Source organism: Rhinoderma darwinii, chromosome 12 (genome assembly GCF_050947455.1).
Source record: "Rhinoderma darwinii isolate aRhiDar2 chromosome 12, aRhiDar2.hap1, whole genome shotgun sequence".
Classification (NCBI taxonomy): Eukaryota; Metazoa; Chordata; class Amphibia; order Anura; family Rhinodermatidae; genus Rhinoderma; species Rhinoderma darwinii.
The window spans coordinates 75,869,160-75,893,743 of NC_134698.1; the positions used below are offsets into that span (position 1 = coordinate 75,869,160).

At 43.9% G+C, this 24,584-nt stretch overlaps 1 protein-coding gene across 1 annotated transcript; it reads right to left on the bottom strand.

Annotated features, from left to right (window-relative positions):
- Positions 1–1,538: 1,538 nt before the first annotated feature.
- Positions 1,539–23,861, bottom strand: PYGL (glycogen phosphorylase L). The gene is made up of 20 exons (XM_075844097.1): positions 23,569–23,861; positions 20,919–21,020; positions 15,739–15,817; positions 15,091–15,194; positions 13,478–13,609; positions 13,276–13,387; positions 11,362–11,444; positions 10,870–11,013; positions 10,690–10,782; positions 9,100–9,246; positions 7,741–7,904; positions 7,195–7,309; positions 6,797–6,898; positions 6,555–6,702; positions 4,562–4,620; positions 3,951–4,092; positions 3,262–3,469; positions 3,047–3,181; positions 2,799–2,865; positions 1,539–2,071 (listed from the first exon to the last, which is right to left on the bottom strand). The coding sequence occupies exons 1-20, from the start codon at positions 23,809–23,811 to the stop codon at positions 1,883–1,885; spliced, it is 2,568 nt and encodes an 855-aa protein (XP_075700212.1). The 5' UTR covers positions 23,812–23,861; the 3' UTR covers positions 1,539–1,882.
- Between the last annotated feature and the right edge of the window lie 723 nt (positions 23,862–24,584).

Genomic DNA, 24,584 nt, shown 5'->3' on the forward strand with positions numbered 1-24,584 from the left:
CATGTAACCAGCCAGTAGGCATGTCAATGGATTAAGTATAGGAAAAACGATAACCAAAACACGTAAGACGGTAACCAACACTCTTCAGGGTCATTGGGAAACCTAGGAATATTATTCAGACATAGATCAAATGACCAGTGGTGAAATTAAAAAATATAAAGTGTGGAATATCTTTGATACCAATATATTAGTGTAGATTTCATACATTGGAGTCATTGATCTTAGAGTATAAGACTGGACAAGGAGCCCATAGCAACCAATCAGGTCATTGCTCTCATTTTCAGAATGGCTATGTAAAAAGAAAGCTGGCATCTGATTGGTTGCTATGGGCAACTGCTCTACTTAACCCTTGCACCAGTTTTGATAAAGCTCCACATATTTGGGCCTCAAAAACACAAAACGTCCAACAGTAGAACTGTCCTTGTTGCCCATAGCAACCAGAGCTTAGATTTAATTTCTTAAACTGTTCTGGAGATATGAAAGCTGAGCTCTGATTGGTTGCTATGGACAACAATGTTCTTTGAAAAACAAGGCCTATCCTTCCTTTTTTCTTGTCAACAGGGGGCGGTATTATACTAGTTAACGCTGAAAAAAATAAAATAATTTCCGCCGAGCCAGGAACAAGGACTTCACTCGTATGGTAGCAGGCATTATGGGGACCAGCAGCTTGGTGGGGGCCCTTAACTTGCACGTGACTGGCCACATTAGTATACATGTGAATCTAGAGCAGGGTACAGCAGATAAATGGCACGGAAGATATGGAGGGGTCTGAGTGATAACTTTAACACCTTATTCACACAGTACAGATAGTGCATATATTTAAGCCAAAGCCTGGAACCAAACCTAAAAAAAAAACAAAAAAAAAAAAACACAGAATATATAGAGAAGGAAGCAGTTCCATGTCTGCTCACCTGGATCCAATTCTGGCTTTAAAAAAAAAAAAAATGCATACAGCATCTGCACTATGTGAACAATGACTAAGGCTGGGCTCCTGCAGAGTAAATGCTGCTGCATCTACAGTAGCAGCAAAGTGGATGAGATTTTGGAAATCCCAGCCACTCTGCAGGAAAGAAAAAAATAAAAAAAAATAAATAAAAGTTGTGCGGAAAGTGATCTGCGGTGCGACTGACACCTCCGCAGCATATCAATTTATGCTGTGTATTCTGTGCGGAGATTCAGCGCGTTTGGCCCATAGACTTAAATGGGGAGCAGAGATTCTGCACCAGATCAGTATTGTTGCAGTTTGCACAAAGTTTATAAATCCATGCTGGACTCATTCCGCAGGTTAGACCGCCACAATATGCTCAGCCAAGACGCACCATTGCTCTGGATTTCTATGACAAGTTTCTGCATTTAAATTCCGCTGTGGGAACATACCCTTAGGGGGTCTATCAACATTTGGGTCCCCCCTTCGTCTTTGGGCCAAGTGATGGTCTTCAGCTTAAGGAGCTGGTCCGGTCCTTCATTCCAGACCTCAAAAACGCAAGCATCAGCCAAATAGACTGTAAGCTCCCCCACAGACAGAAGAGGCTGAAGAATACATAGAATTATTTTTTTTTTATTATTATCACAGATAACCGTACAGTTGATCAGATAAGCAACTAGAAGAGACGCCAAGCCTTAGTAACATTGACAGGACTGGTTTTGGGAGATCTGAAAAATAACATCCCTGGTATAAAAAAAAACAACAAATCTTTCCCTGCACTGGCCATATAAAGTGCAACAACAATTCTACAGCAGAGACAGTACAAAAGCATGAAAGCTTGTTCCGCTTCATTGTGTCAGGACTGCGGCCTTGCGATACGATGGACTACTCATACGACGGACTATAGTGATCTGGAGAGGAGTACGAGCTGCTGTTCTCCAAGTTCCAACAACCCCATTATGCTTTAGTTTTTGCTGGTTTGGTGTCCTCAACCGCATCTCTTGGTTCATTGGGTGGAGGGATCTTCAAATCAGAGGGCTCTACACCCCAGATATCCCTGGCATATTCTTTGATTGTCCGGTCGCTTGAGAATTTTCCCGATGCCGCTATATTCTTGATGACTACTTTGGTCCACTCTTTTGGATTCTAAGAAAAGAGAAAAAAAGAACCGAAGCCAAGTAGATAGGAGATTCCAAGACTAAGTGAATTACAGAAAAAGGCCTTATATATATATATATATATATATATATCTGCGTCACCATTATTTTAAAGCAGAGGAGTCACTTAGGACAACCCTGCCCTGTCTATATGCTCAGTTGAGCCGTATAGGTGGGGGATCGCAGTTGTTCAGGAAACCCGCTCTATTAGACATAATTGAGAGTAACTGGGGGCAGCTTTCATCCTGGAGTCCTCAGAACGACCAGGTTATAGAATACAACCCCTTTAAAGAAAATCTCCACCCTTCTAGAACACAAATATTTTTAGGTCATATTTTGTCCAATGAAGGCTAATAAATCTTTATAGTACAGTTCTGTTTACAGAGCAACAACTCCCCTGAATAGACAGTTTATTCGGTCTGCAGCCACCACTAGGGGGAGCTCATAAGCTTATTGGTTTTTTGCATTAAGTTCACACACCTTATGCTGCCTCTAGTGGTAACTCCAGCAATTTTATTATTTAACTCTGGCTATGCTGGAGATTTGAGATCTAGAAAGGAGATCGACCAAAATAAAGACTAAGAAATCAATCAGCACAGAATTTTAACCCTACAAAACTGGTGCTCAAGTCTGGACAGTCACTTTAAAAAGGAGGAGTTTGAAAAATTCCTACAAAGTGCTATAGCATAGACAAGATTCCTCCCTGTGCCACCTACCTTGTAAAGAGCACTGACCCTCTCCTGGCACTTGATATAGGCTTCATAATCTGCAAAGACTTTAAACCTGAGATAGCAAAGATGGAAAAGACAAAAACTATGGATCAAAAAGAAATGCAACCGGCATCATAGTCCAAAGAATAAGATCACTACATCTGCCAGAGGGGTGGTCCACCAGCAGTCAGGCTTCTGAATGGCATATATGCCCTGTTAAGTAAAGATAGAGCCCCCTCCCCAGCTTCACTGACCTGTCGTGATAGAAGAGCATGTCCACCAGTTCTTTAAATTGGTCAGGCTTTGATGGAGAGAAGAAGCCACCTTGTATCTGGTCCATAACCTGCTTTAGTTCTGGAAGTCTGTGATAATATTCCTGGGCATTGTACCTGCGAACGTATTAAAAGGAGGATCAGTCATTGCCGTAGACCTCGTGAGAAAGCATTACGTATGGACGCACAGATCTTACCCCTTCTTGTCCAGTTCAGCCACGTCCCCCACTCTCATGCCAAATATGAACAAGTTCTCCTCTCCAGCCTCCTCTGCCATCTCCACGTTGGCACCATCCATGGTCCCAATGGTCAGGGCTCCATTCAGCATGAATTTCATGTTGCCTGTGCCAGAAGCCTCAGTGCCCGCTGTGGAAATCTGTTCCGACAAGTCTGTTGCTGGGATGACTGCCAAAAAAAGAAAGTTTCCATTAAATAGGATCCTAGAATTGGGTTAATAGACATTCTAAAAACTCAAAACGCACTACTCGTAGAGCCAAGAAGAATTATTCTTTAAGGCTTCGTTCACATCTGCGCTAGGGCTGTGTTCCGCCGGAGCGGAGCCCTGACAGACGGAAACCATAGGTTTGTCACCATTGATTTCAATGGTGATGGATCCGATGTCAATGGTTTCCATTTGTCTCCATTGTGCAAGGATTCGTCATTTTGATGGAATCAATACCGCAGTAGACACTATTCATTCCGTCATCGTAGACAAACGGAAACCATTGGAACTGGATCAGTCACCATTTAAATCAATGGTGATTGAAACGGAAACGTATCTGACGGAACGGAGCCCTAGCGCAGATGTGAACGAAGCCTTAGACTTATAAACCCAGCCTAAAAAATAAATTGAACTTTTCATGGAGTCGTGCAATGCAGAACAGACCTTTCTCCGCAAGAGACACCCTGTAGTTCTCCAAGTAAATGACCTTCAGTTTGCTCCCTACCATGGAGTCATTGTTCACAATCTCCCCCACAGCAGTAATGAGCTTTATGATCATCTTTGCCATGTGATATCCTGGAGCAGCCTGAAAAGGAGGAGGATATGGGAAAATAAGAACATGTTATGCAAGGAGCATATCTGAAATGCTGCAAGGGTGAGAAAAACTTTGTAACTACAGGGATTAAGAATACGTGCAGTAAAGCATCTACCATTACTGAAACTGTCAAAAGGATACCTGTGGTTGCCACTAGGGGGAGCTCATTGCATAAAGATTTATATAGCACCCATTGTGTTAAATACTGGCTGTGCAAATCCATATACAGTTAGCTCCCTCTAGTGGTGGATGCAGGAAGCCAGAATTATTTCATTTATAAAGTCAGAGAAACAGCTCCCCTATACAAAGATATATCACGAAATTAATCAGCACATAATTCTGTACCTAAAAACAAATGGACATTAATAAAAGGTTGAGTGTGCTTGTCGGAGCTCAGTGTGGGGCGGGACGCTAATTTTGAGTTGTGTATTTTTAGACAAATAAAACCACTTAGTAATACCTTTCCTCCAATAATGACCGTCCTCGGAACAAACTCCTTTGCTGGATTTGCCTTTATGCCTGTAAAAGATCAGCTATAATCTTGAGCAGTAATATCCTAAAACACTTAAAGCTGTAATTTACGCACAAATATATTATATATATTTTTTATTATTCTTTTTAAGGGTGGGTGGTGGGAAAAACAAAATTAGATTACGTTCACTATATAGTTTTATTTTCATCCTCTAATGGATTTTTCACCTGGGAGATACCAGCAATTATATGCATTTGATGAATGCTCCGCTCTACAGTCTGCACCTCATTTCCCCAACACCCCCCCCATAAATCTTATTGTATTGTCACATAGATCAGGATAATCACACACCTAATGAGCCTTCCCCACAGAAGGGACAAAGCACCGGTGTAGCCAACATGAGACAGATGGTCACTTGTCTACACCTGAAATCCCTCAGGCTGTTGGGGGGGGGGGGGGGGGGGGGGAGGAAAAAAAACAAGTGTAACCCTTCACCACAGCAAGTGGGAGGGAGACGACATTTTTTGGGGCGTAACATCTATCCATTTTCAAGAATATAACAAAGGAAATATTTCTTCAAGAACAAAGTAGTGAGGAAAATGAAATTATAGCTCTTACCCATGTGGTTGTATTTCTTTTTGTGGCATCCAGCAAAAAGTTAAGCGTTCATATAACAGATTGCATGGCAGGTTACAGCCTCTTTTGCGCTAAGAGTAGAGCTTCTTCGGAGGTCAGAAGAAGCGCTAGTCTTAGCGTGAAACAGGCGGTAACCTGCCATGCAATCTGCTATGTCCTCCCTTGACCACTTTTTACTGGATGCCACAATAAAAAAAAAAAAAAAAGAAATACAACCACATGGGTGAGGGCTGTAACTTCACTTTCCTCACTTCTTGTTACACAAGAGTCTGTTTCCACTATTTTTTATTTTACTGAGCACCGCCCAAGGTTTCGATAAGAAACGCCTGTTTCATTGGTTCTACATATTTGTTCCCTACCTCAAAGACTGACTAGTAGTGCCAACTTCCCTCTACTGTGCCTGGTTTATATTCCTTAGAGGACCTTTGCTTTGGACAATGCCTTTTTGTTAGGAAGGTCCCCCTCCCCCCCCCCCCCCCCAACAATAAGCTGCAAGGACCCCAGCGATCATCTAATCTGTGGGAGAACACCAAGTGTTCATTTTCCCTGCAGCACCACCATAGGTGAAATGGAGAATTATGCAGCACTGAAATAAATATCCATGAATTTGCCAGTTCCTCCAGACAGGCACTCTTTGTAGCCTCTCTCCACTTGGTCTAACAGATGAAGAACCTGAATAGATGACTCATGTCCAAGGATTCCTAAATTCAATTTTATTTTCATGCATTAGCATTAAGGAAATTTTGAACACATTTGCAACTACACTCTTAGCGAACTCCGTCAATAGATGAAGATCCTGAACATCGGTCCACCTTTATTAGGCAGAATGGAGAGCATCTCTCTCTGGAGGACCTGACATTTCCAGGCATTAGACAGCTTAGAGATTTCAATTGGAACTGTGTAATGTTCCAATCCTCCTGCGGCAGCGCTGTAGAGGAATTGAACACTTGCTTCTGGATTCTCCCCTGATTGCAGCCAATCGCTAGGGTTCCTAGCAGTAGGACACCCTGAAATCTGCTTAATATTGGGGAACCTTTCCAATAAAAAGGAATTTCCCAAAAGAGATCCCTTTCATTCAGTTTTTGGTGCCCTGTCAGGCTTGGTCTAAATACTGTAAGCCGTTGGCTGAAGTAGTTCCCACGGGCTAACATAAAACCCCTAATGTACAACGTATGGATTTAAAGAGGTAGGGTGTAGACTAATCAGAAAGACAATATGGAAATCCTTCTAAGTCATAGATAGAGGGGAGAAGGAGGGTGCCATCCAACAAAACTGTAGTTTCTATAGGAAAGCCAAATATTTGCAACACGTTCTACAGAGGCGGATGGGTCGTGGCGATCCTTACGGTTGTACATGGTAATGATATGGAGACAGTTGAGCAGTTGTCTCTTGTACTCATGGATTCTCTTCACTTGAACATCAAACATGGAGGACGGGTTGAGTTTCATCTTATATTCCTTCTCCAGATATTGGGTAAACTTAATCTTGTTCTCCTACAAGGGAAAACAGAAGTCTAGCATAAGGATGCGACGCCAAGAAAGGAAAACCAAAAACAGTATAGTCAACATAATAGTAATAGTCACTCACCTCCTTCACCTTTGAGACATCCCTGATGAAGAGGTTATCATTCACGTAACTATTCAGCTTGGCCAGCTGGCTCAGATCCTTCACATAGTCTTCACCTATTTTCTAGAATACAAGGATATACGAGTTAGGTCTAGGTTCTCAAAATCTCATCTTGCTTTGAGAGGAACATGCAGAACCCATGAGGAACCAGCCCCTATAGACATCTGTCTATATAGGTTATTGCTCTCCCTCACCAAGGCCCTGTCTTGAGACCAGTGATCTCCTAACTCTGGCTCTCCAGCTGTCAGGTCACTTCAACTCCCAGCATGAACGCTATAGTTAAACAGTTGGAGAAGATCTAGACGCTAAATAATGTCCATTTTTGGGGCCGGTATTTGCACTTTAGATCTCGTATTCACCTCCGCTATCAGTTCTGCAAGTCCTGGATTACACAGGAGGAGCCAGCGCCTGGGAGTGATTCCATTTGTCTTGTTCTGGAACTTCGCAGGCTCAATTTCACTAAAATCCTTAAACCTAGGAAAGAAGGCAAAAATGTAGATTAAACGCATCACATGTAATTATTCACTCCCGCAATGCCTCAAACTGCAATGACATATGAGGGTTCTGAACGACAGACCCCCTTTCAATTAGGCAGAGCAGCTACAAAGGAGCACCTTTACATAGATAGTCCATGGATTTAACCGGTAACTGCAATTTTTAATTTGCCCTGTGGGGGCACTACAGGGGAATGAAGAACATGGATCACTGGTGGTCCCAGCAGGTTCTGCAGTTGTAGCACCCATCTAATAAAAATGGGCAACCCCCTTTATGTCCTTCCAGCACTGAAGCCATTTGTTTAACCCTCTAGTTCCTAATTAATGGGTTGGGAAGAGTATGGCAACAGGTGCACCACATCAGTATCATTATTTAGCAGTGAACAGTTCAGTCCAGGGAAGGCAACTCACACTTCATTCTTCACAATGTCAGAGTGGATTCTGGCCACCCCATTCACCGCATGTGATCCAACAATACACAAGTGAGCCATGTTAATTCTCTTGTCTCCATCTTCTTCAATCAGAGACATTCTTCTAATTCGGTCTAAATCTCCTGGGTAGAGGGCTGAAATTATCTGAAAAAGTTCAGGAGCATTAAAATTAAACTGGGCAAAAAAAAAAAAAAAAAAATCTGATTAATAGGGCAGTAAAGCCCCATGCACACGGCTCTGTCCATAATCACAGGCCACGACCAACCACCACCTGCATTTTTGGCCAGTGCTCCCATACAAAGTATGGGAGCACTGTCCGTAAAAAGCAAAAGATAGGACATATATCTCTTGCGGTAAAATTCTACAGTCAGGACACCTTCCCATAAATAAACAGGAAGGTGTCCATGGACGATAGGAGTGAATGGGTCTGTAATTGCGGTCCGCAATTATGGATGATTATTACAGTCGTGTGCACGGGGCCCAAGAGTGGGAGAAAAGTGTGGTTGGAGTATCGCCATGCCCCATTTGTTGCTCTCAGCTCAGTGCCAAAGGGACAATTTGTTGTTCAGCTGGATTGGCATGGCGCTGCCAGCAGAGAGTGTTTGGCTGCTCCATGCCAAGTGTCCACCTCAGTCAGCACTATTAAATCAGATTTTTTCAGAAATACATTTAGGCTGAGAACCCATTTAAAAATGTAACAAAACTGACAGCATTAATTATCTGTTTTAGGCTGGGTAATACTGAACCTGCATATTATTTGGGGCACCACCAAAAAGTGCACCCTGTAGGTTAAAGGACCTTTGCAAGATCCAAAAAAACATGGCTGATTTTGGCCAAAAACAGCACCACATTTGTCCATGGGTTGTGTCTGTTATAGAAGTTTAACCCTAATCTCATAACTTTAATTTCCAGCCAAGCAGGACCACATGGCGGCATTCACAGTACTTTAGCTTGTAAATTATCGTGGAGGTGGTCATGTGGTCTTGCTTGGCCTATGTGGTCCAGCTCAACCAATTTGGAGCGGTTAACAGATACCCCGATGCCAGATTACCAAATAGCCATCCAGGAATACAATAAAATTAATTTTGCATCAAATCAACTTGATATAATCTAGACTAACAAATATTCCGGATTATTAGATGGCCATAGAGAACTCATGTGTAAGGGTTGGAGCCTCCAGTAGGAAAGCACAAAATAAAATATTCAAACAAAATTTCCAAACTAGTCGTCTTTTTGGTGCTGGATTATCAGTCTTTCCAGATTATGCAATGGCGGATTAAAGGAATATCACTGTATTCATAAAATAGATTGATGAAGGGAGAACGTGCTGCTGACTTACATCTAAATGCCTCTGGTTTATTTCGTAGATGATCTGCAGGTGTCTCGGCAGTAACTTCTCCAGAAGTTCCACCGGCCAGCGCTCCAGAGCTTCAGGCAATACTGTGTGGTTTGTGTAGGCAAATGTTCTCTTGGTGATCTCCCAAGCCTAGAAAAAAAAAAAAAGTTAGATAAAACAATGTCATAGCTGAATATATTATAAGTAATGATACAGGACAAGGCTTTTACCAAGATCATATGCTCAAAGAAGGTTAGAAATAGGGGCGGGGCTGTGACAACCACCAATCTTCATTGATGAAAGATAAGTGGCTACCACAATTTATAGGAAAGACAACAGATCATAGTCATTACATTAGAATAGCCCAAAAGCTAGCGACGTCACTAGCACCGGGCTTTTGGGGCCCAGGCCTCCGATCTTTGGCCAGGTGCCCCAGATCCCTGGGCGACTGACACGACGTAACTATAGGGGTCACAATTGCGACCAGGCCCCAGAGCTGGGGGGGGCTGCGGCCCCCCACACCACATCTATCAAACCAGTTACTATACAAAGGACCCCGGTTACTTAAGAAAAAAAAAAAAATAAAAAATAAAAAAAGACAGACCCCTGTTAATATAGTAACAGTATTCCTAACTTCCTCGTTCCAGAGCGCAGCGGAGGCCCTGACGTCTTCTCGCGTCGTGGCGCACATCACCACAACGCTGGATGGTGTCAGGATCTCTGCTGCTTCCGGAGCCAGAGAAATGGGTAAGTATAACGTTACTGTCTGCTGGGGCCCTGTATCTAAGCCTACGACATGATAGGCTTAGATACAGGATCACACATGGTTATAGATATGTTACGAAACTTTTTTTTGGGGGGGGGGGGTAAACCTGCCTCAGGGCTTGTGCCCCTGATCTTTCAAGACCCTAGCAACCCCCCTGCCAAAAACTAGGATCGTACACTGTGCTGCCTATTCAAAGAAGTGCATATACCCCTAGAGAAGTGGTGGTTTCACAGGACGGGAACCGACAACTCAGAACATGGTCGTTATATTGGACAACTCCACTCCCAAACTTCTGTATATGTGAGCAGCATGCAGAGGGTTAAGCTTATTTGTTGCAGGCTGAAGTTATAATGCAATGTACAGACATAGCTCAGCGTTATTAGCACAGCACCAGTTCTGCTTTTTGTTTCAAACGAAAGAATTTCTTCATAGCGCTGGGAGAGCGCGGCTGATCATATATAGAGGTTTACTTATGGACTTCATTATATATTGAAAGGGACGGGTCATGGCTAGATGAGGTCGTCACTGATCGTGGGGGGGGTCCGCTGTGTAGGGAAAGCCAGTTCAGCGCTGCAGCACCTTCATTGTCAGGATCAGTGGAGCGGCCCCCCCCCCCCCAAGAGGTCAGACCCCCACCGATCATAGAGTGATTGTAAATCCTAGTGATCGGTCGTCACTTTCTAAAAAAGGAATAACCCTTAATGCTCCAGCAACACCAACTTTCTGGTCTTTAAACCTGCATGCAGTAGATCTGATCATCCCACGGCAGCAGAAGCCACGAAAGGGTCTAAGACACAAGCTTATAACTCCATCCCCTCTCACTGTACCTTTTCCCAGGGAAGTTTTTCTATATCCAGAAATACTCTCATCAGTTCTGGGATTCCCAGCGCAGGGTGAGTGTCGTTCAGCTGTATGGCGACCTGGACAAGAGATAATTACATTTTACTTCTTGTAATCCACTTTTGGCCCTCGGTAATTAATATTCCCAATCCAAATAGGAAATTTACCTTTTCCGGAAAAGCATCAAAGCCGGTCCTCACAGACTCTCTGCAGCCGAACTTGGAGGCCTTGAAACGGCGAATGATGTCTTGTAAAGAAGCTGCCACCACAAAATATTCCTGCTTGAGACGCAGCTCCTTCCCCTCAAAGAACTGCACATAGATCAGAAAAATAAAAATTAATGTAAATGTCTGGAAAATGTTAACAAATGCAATTTTTTTTTTTTTTTTTACATAAATATTTTTACATCTATTTACTTGGCTCTTGAAATTCAAAGCCCTGGTGCCAATTTCAAGAACCAAGACTGCCCTCTACAGTCCATTATAGAACATTACATCACATTCACACCCCCAATAGGAATGCAACCCTCAGGGCCACATTACAGAAGGGGAAAAAAAGGGGCTCTAGTCCTGGGTTCTCATCCACATTTATTTTTCAGCACATGGGTTCAACTCCCCAACTGGATTCAGGTGGTCAGCAGTGAATGAGCCGGGACTCACATTATCATTTGGATACAGGACACGAGAGATGTTTTCTGCCAGGTTCCGGTCCAGCACGGCCTGGATGTAGTCACCAACATTGACTATAGGGAAAAATGGGAGCAGACATAAGTCCATTATCTAAGAACATGTGGAAGTGGGGGCATATATATATATATATATATATATATATATATATATATATATATATTACAGCAATGTAACCTACACTTGGAGCAGCGATCACCAGTAATTACAGTTGATCATTTGTAATCAACCACTTCCTGACCAATGAAATCTTAACCTCAGAGGAAGTGAAGACAAACCCAGAGCTGCGGCCCAGCAACACGCCTAGACCATCGTCTATAAACCAATTCTTCTTAGGGCTTATTCAGACCAATGTATAAATAGTCAGTGTGACCTTTTTTTATGGCCATCACACGGCTGCATATATTTCTTTGGGGCTGTACACACGGCCGTTGTTTTAACAGATCGTGTAAAGGGCCCATCGAAAAAAAAATAATTGACATGTCCCATTTGTATATTTTCACAGATCCCTCAATAGACTCAAGTCGGGGGGATCCGTGAAAACTGGTCATGCACAGGTGAGAATCGGACGTGAAAAACTAGTTTTTCACATCCAATTCGACACACGATAGTTTGAATAAAGCCTTAAAGAACACACTGGGGGGAGTGAAGATTTAATTTGCTTTGGCTGGGTTATTTAGATACAGGATTAGGGCAGCAGAATAGCCGGTTGGTGCCACCTACCTGACACCCAGTGCCTCACCAGCCTTCCCGAGCTACACCACTGGCGAGGCCCCCCCCCCTCTATAATCATCATATAGAACACAAAAAATTACATATATTATTTCAATGACACAGAATTTGACTCTGCGCCAAATAAATATTATAATATTTATATCCATCCCCAGTTTGCTTTAAAATTGCATTTATGTAATTTGCCCCAACTTTAGTGATTGCTCATAGATCATTCAGCTAGACGAGTCACCCCATAGAACTATTTGTACCCACAGCGAGAGGCCTGAATCTCTGGACAGACCAGCATGTTTATGAGGAGCTCCTGGGCGATTGAAGGGAATAAGAATCCCTAATTAAAGGTTTAGAAGCTTCAGGCAGCAGCTTAGTAACTAAGGGTCCCCTCCTGTGGAGATCTGGCTGAAGCGATGGTGGAGCTCATTGGTATGGGCTACTGGCACTCAAGCTGCCAAGAACAGTTCAATAGTGGCCAGGATCCAGTGCTGGATTGTAGATTAGTAGGCCAGTTCACCCTGCAGACCCCCTTCAAATTCTACTATGTCCCCTTCAGGTTCTTTTTAAAGAACGGTCCCAGGGAACTTTTTAGTCTAAGAGGATCAGTCACAACTTCAATCCAGTCTGTTTTAGTAAATTCTTGTATTTCCCATGAAACAATTCTGGAGCATCTTTTCTTATAACTGTGGCACAACAGTTCCTCTGTTACTCCACCTGGAAATGTACGTATAAATTGGCAACTGGGTGTTACCAGTTTGGGGTGTGTCCCTACAGAGACTAACACTGTCCAATCAAGACCAGACTGTATGAACATGCCCCCATAAGAATGGTAACACTCAGTTATCAATTTATTCATACATTTCCAAGAGGGATATCAGAGGATCGGCACCATGTAAAACTCAAAGAAAAGATGCTTCAGAATGATTATTTCATGGGGAATACAAGTATTTACTAAAACGGACATGTCAGGAGAGGTGACTGGTCCTCTTAACATCTCGTGTGGCTGCAGATGGACTTCAAGGACTTTGTATACTGGTGACCTCAAGTCAACATACAGGATAATGCACAGTAGAAATCTGCTGGTCCGACAGTCCAGAATTGTAAAAGTTATCCACAACTCCAATTGCTGGATATAGACCACCCTATACCGCACACACTCACAGTCTCGGAGGTTGAAGTCATTGGGTGCTCTTGCAGACCAAAGCCTCATGGTATTGACGGTGTTATTCATATACCCGGGGACTGGAGTGTCGTACGGCATTGCCAGAACCACCTAGAATAGAAAGGAAGAGCAAACGTTGGACCAACCAAATATCGGCTGTCGAATCAGTGCAAGGCAATTCTAGGATTCCTCACCACTCACCTGAGTTTCCACCCATCGGACACCCGTTTTGGTGTTTTCCACTCGCCCATAGAAGTGAACAGGGAGCATGTACTCTGGCCGGGCCTTCTCCCAAGGATTTCCATGTCTCAGCCAGTCATCAGCTTCTTCAACCTGCAGAAGACCGGTAATGTATAAGTGGAGCTCACCAGATGGACTTGTCCCTCAAGGATACTAGACTATACTAAATATTCCTTAAAGAAGCAGCTCCGATTGAGTAGGTGCGCGCTACGTACAGAGCGTGCCACTGAAAGTAGAAGCAGGGCCGGGCGTAACTATAGGGCATGCAAAGGATGCAGTCGCACACGGCCACGCTGCCCTATAGGAGGAACCCAGTAGTAATAAAATGAACCTGTCACCACCTCTGATATGTCTGTTCTAATAAATATTTAGATTTTCCCATAACGTATCAATTCTAATACACAGAACTCTGCATTGTGCCATTCCTCGGTTATTCCTCCTAGAAATGAATAAATAAACAGCTGGGTGTCCAAAAAAAAACAAAAAACTGCGTGTCCCTACAGTCTCACCCAGTAGCACTGGTGGGACAGTGTGTTTCTACAGTCTGACAGACAACTGGTAACACCCAGTTGTCAATTAATACACTTCCAGGAGGATTAACAGAGGAAAGGCAAATTGTAGAGTTCTAAGAAAAGTTGCTTCAGAATTGTTATTTCATGGGGAATAAAAGCATTTACTAAAACAGATATGTCAGGAGAGTGGACACCCAAAGCAATTCATGACAGGACTGTGCTGTATCATCTGATAAAGGGACTTTAGGGACAGAGCTAGGCCCTGAATGTGTCACTTTATATACATGAATATCTTAAAATAAAGTGCCCCCTGCTACGACTCGTGTCCACGTGACAATCCTCCTCACTATATACATCGCAGCCATCCACGTTCCTGCATACAGGGCCGAGCAGACATGTGCACATTACACAGGAAACGTGGGCCAGGATATAGTAACAAAGCACAAGGGAACCAGACTTATGTAACCGCCGGTCTTACAAGATCTACAGGTTTCCCAATGATGATTTACCAAACGTTTCCTGAAGCTTAAAAACGGCAAACCAACCACAACAGAGAGATGGGTCAATAGCGATCACCCCGGCTGTATAGGGTCACATATGGGGGTTTGCAATTATCAGCTGGCAGATGTTTTGGACGTAGGGGTGGACGGGGCCCCCGGTTAATAGAGGTCATGACACCTGAACTTAAATATTAATGCATCTGACTTAAGGGCTGTGGACAGCTCCTTACCATTGGCCCTCAGCACTATCTTAATGCCCCAACGGTCAATCCCCCCCACTCCATGGACAGATTCAAACCCAGGATCCCAATGCTGCAACACAATCATCAAGTCTGTTCGTTGCCCTAGCCCGGCATCTATGGCTCGTTGGCACAAAGAGCTCAGCCCCCACTAGCAACAATGGTTTTGCCTACAGGCACCGGATTCCAATTGGGATTTTGGAGAGGGAAGCATTGCATGTAGTGACTCATTCCATATTTGCTTTATATAGACTCGGATGCAGCATAATATACTAGACAAAATAGGATATAATTATAAGATATGAAGTCCAGGATCTCCACACCTGCCAGCCATCTTTGATCTTCTGGTTAAAGATGCCATATTCATACCGGATGCCATATCCATAGGCAGCAAGACCCAGCGTCGCCATGGAGTCCAGGAAACAAGCTAAATAAGAAGAAAAGCATAGCCCTTTATTAACTGGGATACCCCAAAATAACCCCTGAAGTTATGATCCTGCACCAACAATGCCAGGCAGGATCATTCAGCGGGACAGAGTCAATATAAGCATAGTCACATTCAATCCTGAAGGATTAGAGGATCATGCACATGGGCGTATTATGGAGCAATAATCTGACTCCCATAGACCACTATATACAAGCCTATACTCCACCTCAGATTATATACTGCATGACGTATTATGGAGACACTCTACCCTATAAGCATTATTGCCAGGGGCAGCACTCCGTAATAAAGCATCTGGTAGAACCATGACCGCCATCCCCCTTCACCACTCCAACCAAAAATCTGTATGGGAGCAGCTCCAGTTAATACGTAACCCAGTAGAACAGGCAAAATACATTGTGTTCATGCTGCCGTGTCCTCCCCTTGGTCCTAATGTCAATGCCCAGAGGTAACACTAGATCAGAGTTGGGAGACTGAGAATATTACCTTTATCAGCCACATCCCAGTAGAGTCCTCATTTACTAACCTGCAAGACGTCCAAGACCACCATTACCGAGCCCAGCATCCTCCTCCATCTCCTCCAGTTCCTCAATGTCCAGTCCAAGCTACAGAAGAATAGGCAAAGTGATTGATTGATTGATTGATTAAATAAATATAAGCTTGATCAGAGATAGACTACAAAGAGTCTCTAGCTTGGAGGATCCAACACATCCATGCATTACACAGATACTATAGCTTGCAATGGGCACTGTGTAATGCTCAATTTCCCCTGTGGTGGCGCTGTAGGGGAGTTGAACACTTGCTGCCAGGTTCCTTTGGCAGATAAAGCTGATCGCTGGTTTTCTCAGCAGTAGGACAACCTGTGATCAGCTTATTTTCAAGAGACTTAAAAAAATATATATTCTTCAAAGCAGATGACCCCTTAATGGTAAATTCTCGTCTTTTAGAGTAACTGCACATTCACTAAACTTTTGATAAGTCAGAAGATTTGATCGGTGGGGGTCTGGTGTGGAGACTCCCACTTATCGCCCCTATGGTGGTGATTGCTCAGCACCCAGCTTTCCCAGAACGTGGCTGATTTTTTTTTTCCCCCAAAAAATGCGACAGCAGATGGAAACTTCAAAAACATTAGAATTTTTCAGCAAACAAAATTCTCTAAACTAAATGTCGTTTTAATCTCTCGGGGGGTGGATGAGGAGGAATTGTGCACTTTCTATCAAGCCAAGATCAATGATCTATAAGGATTTTCCTTTGATATTCAGCCTCCGTACGTCTGTGTATTCAGTGGAACAGGAACATTACGGGAACATCCAAGACTATTGCACCTTAAGAAAAGGTCACATTAAATATAGAAACCACTCCATCCCGACATTGTCCCCAGATAGCGGAGGAGGACTGCAGCCGATAAATGCCTTCCCAGAATAAACAATTATAGATCACTCAGAAGCAAACAGAACCTCAAGCTTGCATCTAGAATTAATCTGAAAGCTAGAGATGTGGGGACAATTTGGTCCTTGTGGTACGTACATGTTCCGATATACATCAGAGGATGTGGATTAGTGAAGCAAGGGGCTTGGGACCCTTCAACCATTGCACTACTGAGGTTTATCGGGAGCCTCCTAATGCCACAGTCCTGTGACAGCTATCCAGCCATCAAGATTGTATATAGGTTCTTTTTACAGACTGCCACCATGTGCATACCTTCCAACCGTCCCAGATTCAGCAGAAGAGTCCTGTATTCTGGGTGGTGTCCCGCTGTCCCAGGCAGCCAGAGGTATTTCCCAGGGTCAACTGTATCTGCATCCTCAGGATGCAGATACAGTTGAACCCAATGCTGAAGCAGGGTACAGTCCGCTCCCTGCTTCAGCATTAGTACAGATGACTCCCCGGGAACAGCGCTACTTTAAGAGGTTGTCACTCTTCACAGTACTTAAAGTTGGAAGGTATGACCACGTCTTAATAGTGCAAGGATGGACAATTCTACAGACTTTAGGGCTGAACAGTCCAACTTTTTGTGCCTTAAACCGGCTCCTAGTTTAGTGTGCGTCTGATATTGAGGTTTTATAATGTTAGTGGCTGTGTGCAATGATCTCCCTACCCAGCACCAAATGATACACAAGACTTACTCATTATAATTCGGCAAGCCTCCTGTGGGCCAAATTCCCCATGACCCCAAGCCAATTTTTTTCATTTTTAGGCCAGCCTTCATAATTTGAGCCAGTCTTAAGCTATGACAAGTAATGGTCTCTCCTATGAGAGTAATCTTATAAATTACATTTAAAGGATAACTTGTTTCTATGGAGGCCTATGGGGGTCAGTAGGATACCAGCACTCTAAATGTGTGCAGCTCTTAAGTCTACATAGACTCGAACCGTCAGCCAAGATATCGGCTTTTCCCCTCAAGCAATTCTTGTTCCAAGATTGTCCAGAGAATGAGTCAGCTTGTGGGGTTTTTATTTTTTGACCATTTACACTGGGAACATATTCCACGTATGTCCTAAAGTCAGAACCTCAATTAAAGGGGTAGTCCGATTTTAACAAGCACTTCTCATACTGCAAGTCCTCAGGCCAAGCCGATCAGAGGAGCTGCAGCTTAAATTCTCATATTCCCCTTTGTCTATGGAGACTGTTTTACCTTAAAGAGGCTCTATCACCAGATTTTGCAACCCCTATCTCCTATTGCAGCAGATCGGCGCTGCAATGTAGATAACAGTAACGTTTTTATTTTTAAAAAACGAGCATTTTTGGCCAAGTTATGACCATTTTTGTATTTATGCAAATGAGGCTGGCAAAAGTCCAACTGGGCGTGTATTATGTGCGTACATCGGGGCGTTTTTACTACTTTTACTAGCTGGGCGTTCTGATGAGAAGTATCATCCACTTCTCTTCACAACGCCCAGCTTCTGGCAGTGCAGATCTGTGACGTCACTCACAGGTCCTGCATCGTGTCAGACGAGCGAGGACACATCGGCACCAGAGGCTACAGTTGATTCTGCAGCAGCATCGGCGTTTGCAGCTAAGTCGATGTAGCTACTTACCTGCAAACGCCGATGCTATTGACCCTCTGCCTGTATGTGGCAACCGGAGTTTGAGGGACCCCTGTTTTCCGGAAGGAAAGACCCTTACCGAACAGACACCCTATGGATATGCCATAAGGTCTATGTAGAAAACTCCTTAGGCCCCATCCACACAACAGGGAGACTGTTTTGTGACGGACATTTATTTAACGGCTGCAGTAATGACAATAGACCCCCAAATGGGGCTATTCACATGGCCGATTTCTTGATTATCTGGTAAACCGGGTTGTAAAATATGGAACATGCCTTCTTTTGGGCCATTCTCCCAGCTGCTTGGCTCCCATAGAAGTCTATGGGGCAGTGTAAAGCATGGCTGGCACTTGAATGATCCGAGTGATGGTTGTGTTTTTCTCCTGCTCACTCTCTTCCTCCTCAGTGTGAAGTTCATGTGATGTGATTTTTTTGTATTTATTTATTTTTTTCTTGCTGCCACAGCCCATTCTAGATGGCACCCCCCCCTCTGGTCCGTAGACAGCGCCACTGTAGCTCCCTGTAGGAGTAGAATCCCTCTAAAGTAAACGATAGACATTAATAGGCTCTATTCACACGACAGGGTCTGAGTGTCTACCGGTAAAAACTGCCGTTTTGGTCCATGTTTTTAATGGTCGATATTGACCCGTTTTGGATCAGTTTTTTTCCCTGTCACTTTTAAAAACGGATGAATATAGTTTGTAAATTTTTTGCCACACACTGGCCTCTGTAGGTAGCACCCCAGTAGATCGCACCCCGCTGTAGGTGGCGCCACAATAGCTCCCTGCAGGAGTGGAATCCCTCTGGCCGGGAATCTCTGCTTCAGGAGTTGCCCCTGATGTCAATGTCTATATATGGATAGTGACATCAGTGACTTCTCCTGGAGCGGAATCCCGCAGCCACAGCTTCGGCAATGCTATGGCTGGTGAATTAGAGGGATTCTACTCCTACAGGGAGCTACAGTGGCGCTGTCTACGGACCAGAGGGGGGGGGGTGCCATCTAGAAGGGGCTGTGGCAGCAAGAAAAAAAAAAATTAATACTAAAAAAAAAAAAAAAATCACATCACATGAACTTCACACTGAGGAGGAAGAGAGTGAGCAGGAGAAAAACACAACCATTACTCGGATCATTCAAGTGCCAGCCGTGCTTTACACTGCCCCATAGACTTCTATGGGAGCCAAGCAGCTGGGAGAATGGCCCAAAAGAAGGCATGTTCCATATTTTACAACCCGGTTTACCAGATAATCAAGAAATCGGCCATGTGAATAGCCCCATTTGGGGGTCTATTGTCCTTACTGCAGCCGTTAAATAAATGTCCGTCACAAAACAGTCTCCCTGTTGTGTGGATGGGGCCTAAGGAGTTTTCTACATAGACCTTATGGCATATCCGTAGGGCGTCTGTTCGGTAAGGGTCTTTCCTTCCGGAAAACAGGGGTCCCTCAAACTCCGGTTGCCACATACAGGCAGAGGGTCAATAGGGAGGTGGCCGCACTCTCCATTCAAGTCTATGGGAGTTAGGGAACTGCACAACCACATCCATTGAACTAAATGCACATAATAAATCTGGCGCAAGGCATGTACACCAGTTTTTTGGTGCATAGAGAGCCAGAATTCTGGTAACATTTTCTTAGTAAATTTCCAGCATCCTCCATAGACGAGTGGTGTGAGAACCTGAATGTACAGAGATCTAGAGAGTCCCCGCTAATAAACCAAGTTTTCCAGATAATAGCCCTATTGCCGATGAAGACTTGCCCCGGCATAGCTGGCCTGATGGGACCTTATACTTAGTTTCAATAGACAAGTCCTACAGAAAAAAAAAACTACCGATGCCAAGGCACACGAGACACGGTATAGTGCAGAAGGTCTAGAACCTGCTCATGACCGGTCAATACAAGTTCAACATCTAAAAGTAAATTATGAATAATCTTAGTGTTCTTTAAGTAGAATCTGAAATACCATAAGGAAACCGGATATATGCCTAGTGCAGAGCCTGATAGGACAGTGTCATGCTCCTCCCCTTTCACCCTGCACTAGGCATAACAGCACGTATTGGTTTTGCTTGGAGTGTTCCTTTAACCAAGCTACATCAGGCCAGCTAGATCTGCAATGTAGACAGAGAGGTGTTGCAGTTCTGTATTCTTAACTCCTTGCATAAGTATTAATTTTTCTTCTACCAATCCTATTTGTAGATTTTGTCAAGTGACCATAAAACTCCATCTTGGTGACTCACTTGAGAATATGCCACAGGTATTTGCAATACAACAGACTGCCTCTCCAGGATGCACATTCAGGTTTGAGATAGATAGACTATACGAGATAGATAGACTATACGAGATAGATAGACTATACGAGATAGATAGACTATACGAGATAGATAGACTATACGAGATAGATAGACTATACGAGATAGATAGACTATACGAGATAGATAGACTATACGAGATAGATAGACTATACGAATATCCAAGATCACTGCTAGTTATGTGCAGTTTTACATGCATCGGAGCTGTAGATCAGAGTTTGTGAAGATTTTTGCAGCCCACAAGACACCTGCCTTAACCGTTTCTAGTTATTAAATAGATTAAACTCTAGTGTCCCCAAAAAGGTTACTACTAATAGCGCATAGATCCGTATTCTACAGATCAATTTACATCTTACCTGATAGATCGCCTCATCACAAGCGTTTTGCAAACCCAGATTAATCATGGTGTTCTGTAGGGTTCGGCCCATGTAGAATTCCAGAGACAGGTAGTATGTCCTCTGCAATAGAGAAAATCATTCAAATTAATCCTAATTCCGTGGTGGCAATAAAAGGACATGCAACATAAACAGGTGCTAAGAGGCTCCTTCTGACTGTCAGTGTCACCCAGCTTTTCACAGATCCCGACAGTTATAGATTATACTAGTGCTTCATAACAATCTAGGTCATTCCTGATCTGTAGAAAGTTGGGTGACAACCCCAATGAGTGGCACCTTGTCGGACGTGAGAAGTTGTCCCCTAGCGGGAGACCAGATACACTTTAATAGAGTTAAAAATACTATAGACCAGGCGACGACTCTGGACATATTTCTAGTCTCATGGTGGAGCGCTTGTCTTGGACTCTGTTCACATCTGCATTGTGGATTTTGTTTAGAAGGGAAACCGTAATGCTGTGATGGATCCATTGGGTGCCCCATGGACCCCTTTGACTTATAACTGGGCGAATCGGGGTTTCATCGATGCTTTAATGGCTGCGCTATTCTTGCCATAAAACGTGACAAACTTTGCGGCAATACTCAATGGATTTGCCCCCCCCCCCATAAAAACAGCAGCGCTCGTTTATGGGCTGTGTTTGGCTGAGCTGCAACAACAAGCACAGTTCACAGATAGGGGTGGCGCGGTTTCTGGGACAACCCCATTCACAGAAGCTGGAAACTGGTTTTAGGTCAGGTTTATAGACACATATGGAGGGTGAAACACGCTGCCAGCACCCACCCCCCCCCCCCCCACCCAAATATCCCAGTCTACAGCCTTGTTCACAAGTCCGACAAATATGCAAAGTCAGCAATGTTTTCCTGCGAAGGTCAATGCTGGGATTTCAAAAGCTTCACCTACTGTGTCACCAAGGAAGCCTGACCAACAACATGCACAGAGGAATGTCAGATGGGGCAGGTTTTATGGGGACGAAATCTGTTTAACCCTTCAGGCAAGAGAACAGTTGCTGAATTCATGTTGATTGCGAAGGTCTAAAACACCGTCAGACTCGGGCGCTTTAGAGAAAAACCCACCCTGTAGGTACACAGATCACATACACCTACACCTCCATGGGGAGCTCACATTTCATCATTGTACATACAGAACTGTCAGAGAACCAGTCGTACAATTTTTTTTTTTCCTGGGATAAGCGGCATCAAATGTGCCCGATGGGCTCCGATGCCTGCTCACACCATAGGAATATATTGCAGAGTTTTAGAAGGGCAATAACTGTCAGCAGAACAATCTCATGGATCGCTATGGGGCCATATGACTTCTAGTTACACTTGTCAGAACCTGGGCCCAACAAAAGATTTTCAGAATATAGTCCATATTTTACAATCTTTGGTTTATATTGCAACGTAGATAGAAAGGGACTATCTCTGAACAGTGAGGGATGAAAAGGTCAGTGATTAATCAGTCCTCTGGGTGACCGAAGTTAGCCCCATTAGAGCCAACATGGCTGACAATAGTAGCGGTCAGGAACCAATCTGACCCAGGAACTGAAGGAAGAACAATTAGGGGCATTTAAGGACACAATGGCCCCATTTAAAGGCTCGGTTAGATGCTTGTGAAACGTCCAGAACACCAAGTGCTAACCCTGTAATATGTAGGTCATTTGGCCTTATAGACTTCTGTACACATATTATCCCATGTTGTCAGTCATCCACGTGAGTTCACACAAGGGCCAGTAGCCACTATGGCCAAGATCCATATAACATTATCATACATGTAACTGCACCATCTAGGCAAACCCTCTAAAGTGTTCTCTACCCATGGCTCTATAGATGCTGCAAGACTACATCTCCCAGCATGCTGTTTGACTGAGAATATAGGAAGGGGGGGGGGGCCTTTCACTTTTGGGTGCTCAACTATCTTACATCCAGGATTACTAGACCTTGATCCATGTGTTTAGAAGACAAAACCTTGACAATAAACAAGCATTCCAGCAACCGCACCCAAACAAACACAGATTACACCCACTGGCCAAGGGAGATATACAACGCTACTGCCATCAGTATACACAGCAGGGTCCATAGAGGACAGTCATATCCAGCTACCAATATATAAACTGATGTATGGAACATTACTCCATGATCATCTACACAGTCAGCTCTGCTAAGCAGCAAGTTACCCGTGTATATAGAAAACTCCAAAATAAAATGGAGAGCAGTGGAGTTAGCAAAACGGTTTACATGACTTGGAGCTAGTGGATAATGGAGTTTCATTACTTCCTGTAGGAAAGTGTCATGGAAAGAGTTAATGAGCCTCAGCAAGAGTCAGGAAGACAGCGCTGCAACATTGTAACAATATAAACACAACATTGTAACACTAAATATAAAACACAACATAAACAAGGTAGCCAAGACCACCAAGCTGTATAATGGGAGTGTACTCTAGGATTCCCTCCTTTGCAAGGGTTCTGGTACTTTGCTACAACAAAGTCTACCCCAACAGTAGATCAGCTGCAGCAGTGACAGCCACCAGCAAATGACATACAAGAATATGTTGCAGTTTTGCACAACCTCTTGCAGCAAGGCAGAAAAGAGCAATGAAGCAGAGCCAGGTGAGTACCTTGGGGTCGTTCTCATAGTAGTACTGTTGGGTTCTGATCCACCTCCCCACCAGGTGGTCCCTCACAGTGTGGGCCAGAGCAAAGTAGTAGTCCCTGGTGGTGGAGACATTTCGGTCTTTGACTAAGGTGAAGTGCAAATGTCTGTTGAAGCCTTTCTTCAGCTCAGACACATTTTCCACCCCTACAATCCCTCTGATGCTGATCTGCTTCCTCTTCTCCTGGTCGGTCAGGGGTTTGGCCATCTCTGCTCGACTGTGCAAGGACTGGTGACGAGTGAGCAGAGCTGGAGGCGCAGTTTATAACTAGTGAGAGTTTTACTTCCCCTATAATGTCTCCACCCACAGTGTGATTATTGGGCTGGGGCTGCAAATCACACACACCAATCGTATCACAGGCAGCATAGAAGGGGCATGGTGGTTAGGAAAGTGTGCCACCCTCAAACTGGCTGCAACCCACTTTGGCTGGCACTGGCATGAGTTCGCTGCCAGGATCGCTGCACAATGTGCCTTCTGTTACTACAAACAATTGCAATCAGGGTGCATGCCCTGTTTGTCTTCTGTAGAACTACAAGACTCAGCAGGTATCACTAGTTAGCTGTGTTGTGCCTTGTTCACACAGTGCAAATTTGCGGCAGATTTTGCATGCAGTTTTTAAGCCAAAACCCGAATTGGATACAGTAGAGAAGACCTATAAGACCCTCCTTAATATATTTCTTCTGTTTAGGTTTCGGCTTAAAAAAAATGCATGCAAAATCTACAGCAAATCTGCACTGTGTGAACAAGACCTTACTGCGGAACTACAAGTTCCAGCGTGACTTTCCATCTGTTATTTGAATTGTGAGGTGAACTTGCAATACAGCCATATATACTGACTAATATACATACCACTAGTTACATTTCCTCAGGATTGCAGGTTATTATGTCACTTGTAGTTCCACAGCAGCTAGAGTAGAGAAAGCTTCAGTGCAGGAGTGTAGAGGTTGCATTTGCACCCAGGCCTGGAGCCCAAAAGCTCC

Bases quoted from the DNA above. Each gene is read 5' to 3' on its own strand.
- PYGL (XM_075844097.1), bottom strand. From the start codon at position 23,811: ATGGCCAAACCCCTGACCGACCAGGAGAAGAGGAAGCAGATCAGCATC. The intron at 13,610-15,090 runs GTGTGGAGATCC...GGTCTTCTGCAG, and splicing joins AGATCAAAGATGGCTGGCAG to GTTGAAGAAGCTGATGACTG. The intron at 10,783-10,869 runs GTAAATTTCCTA...TCTCTTGTCCAG, and splicing joins TTGATGCTTTTCCGGAAAAG to GTCGCCATACAGCTGAACGA.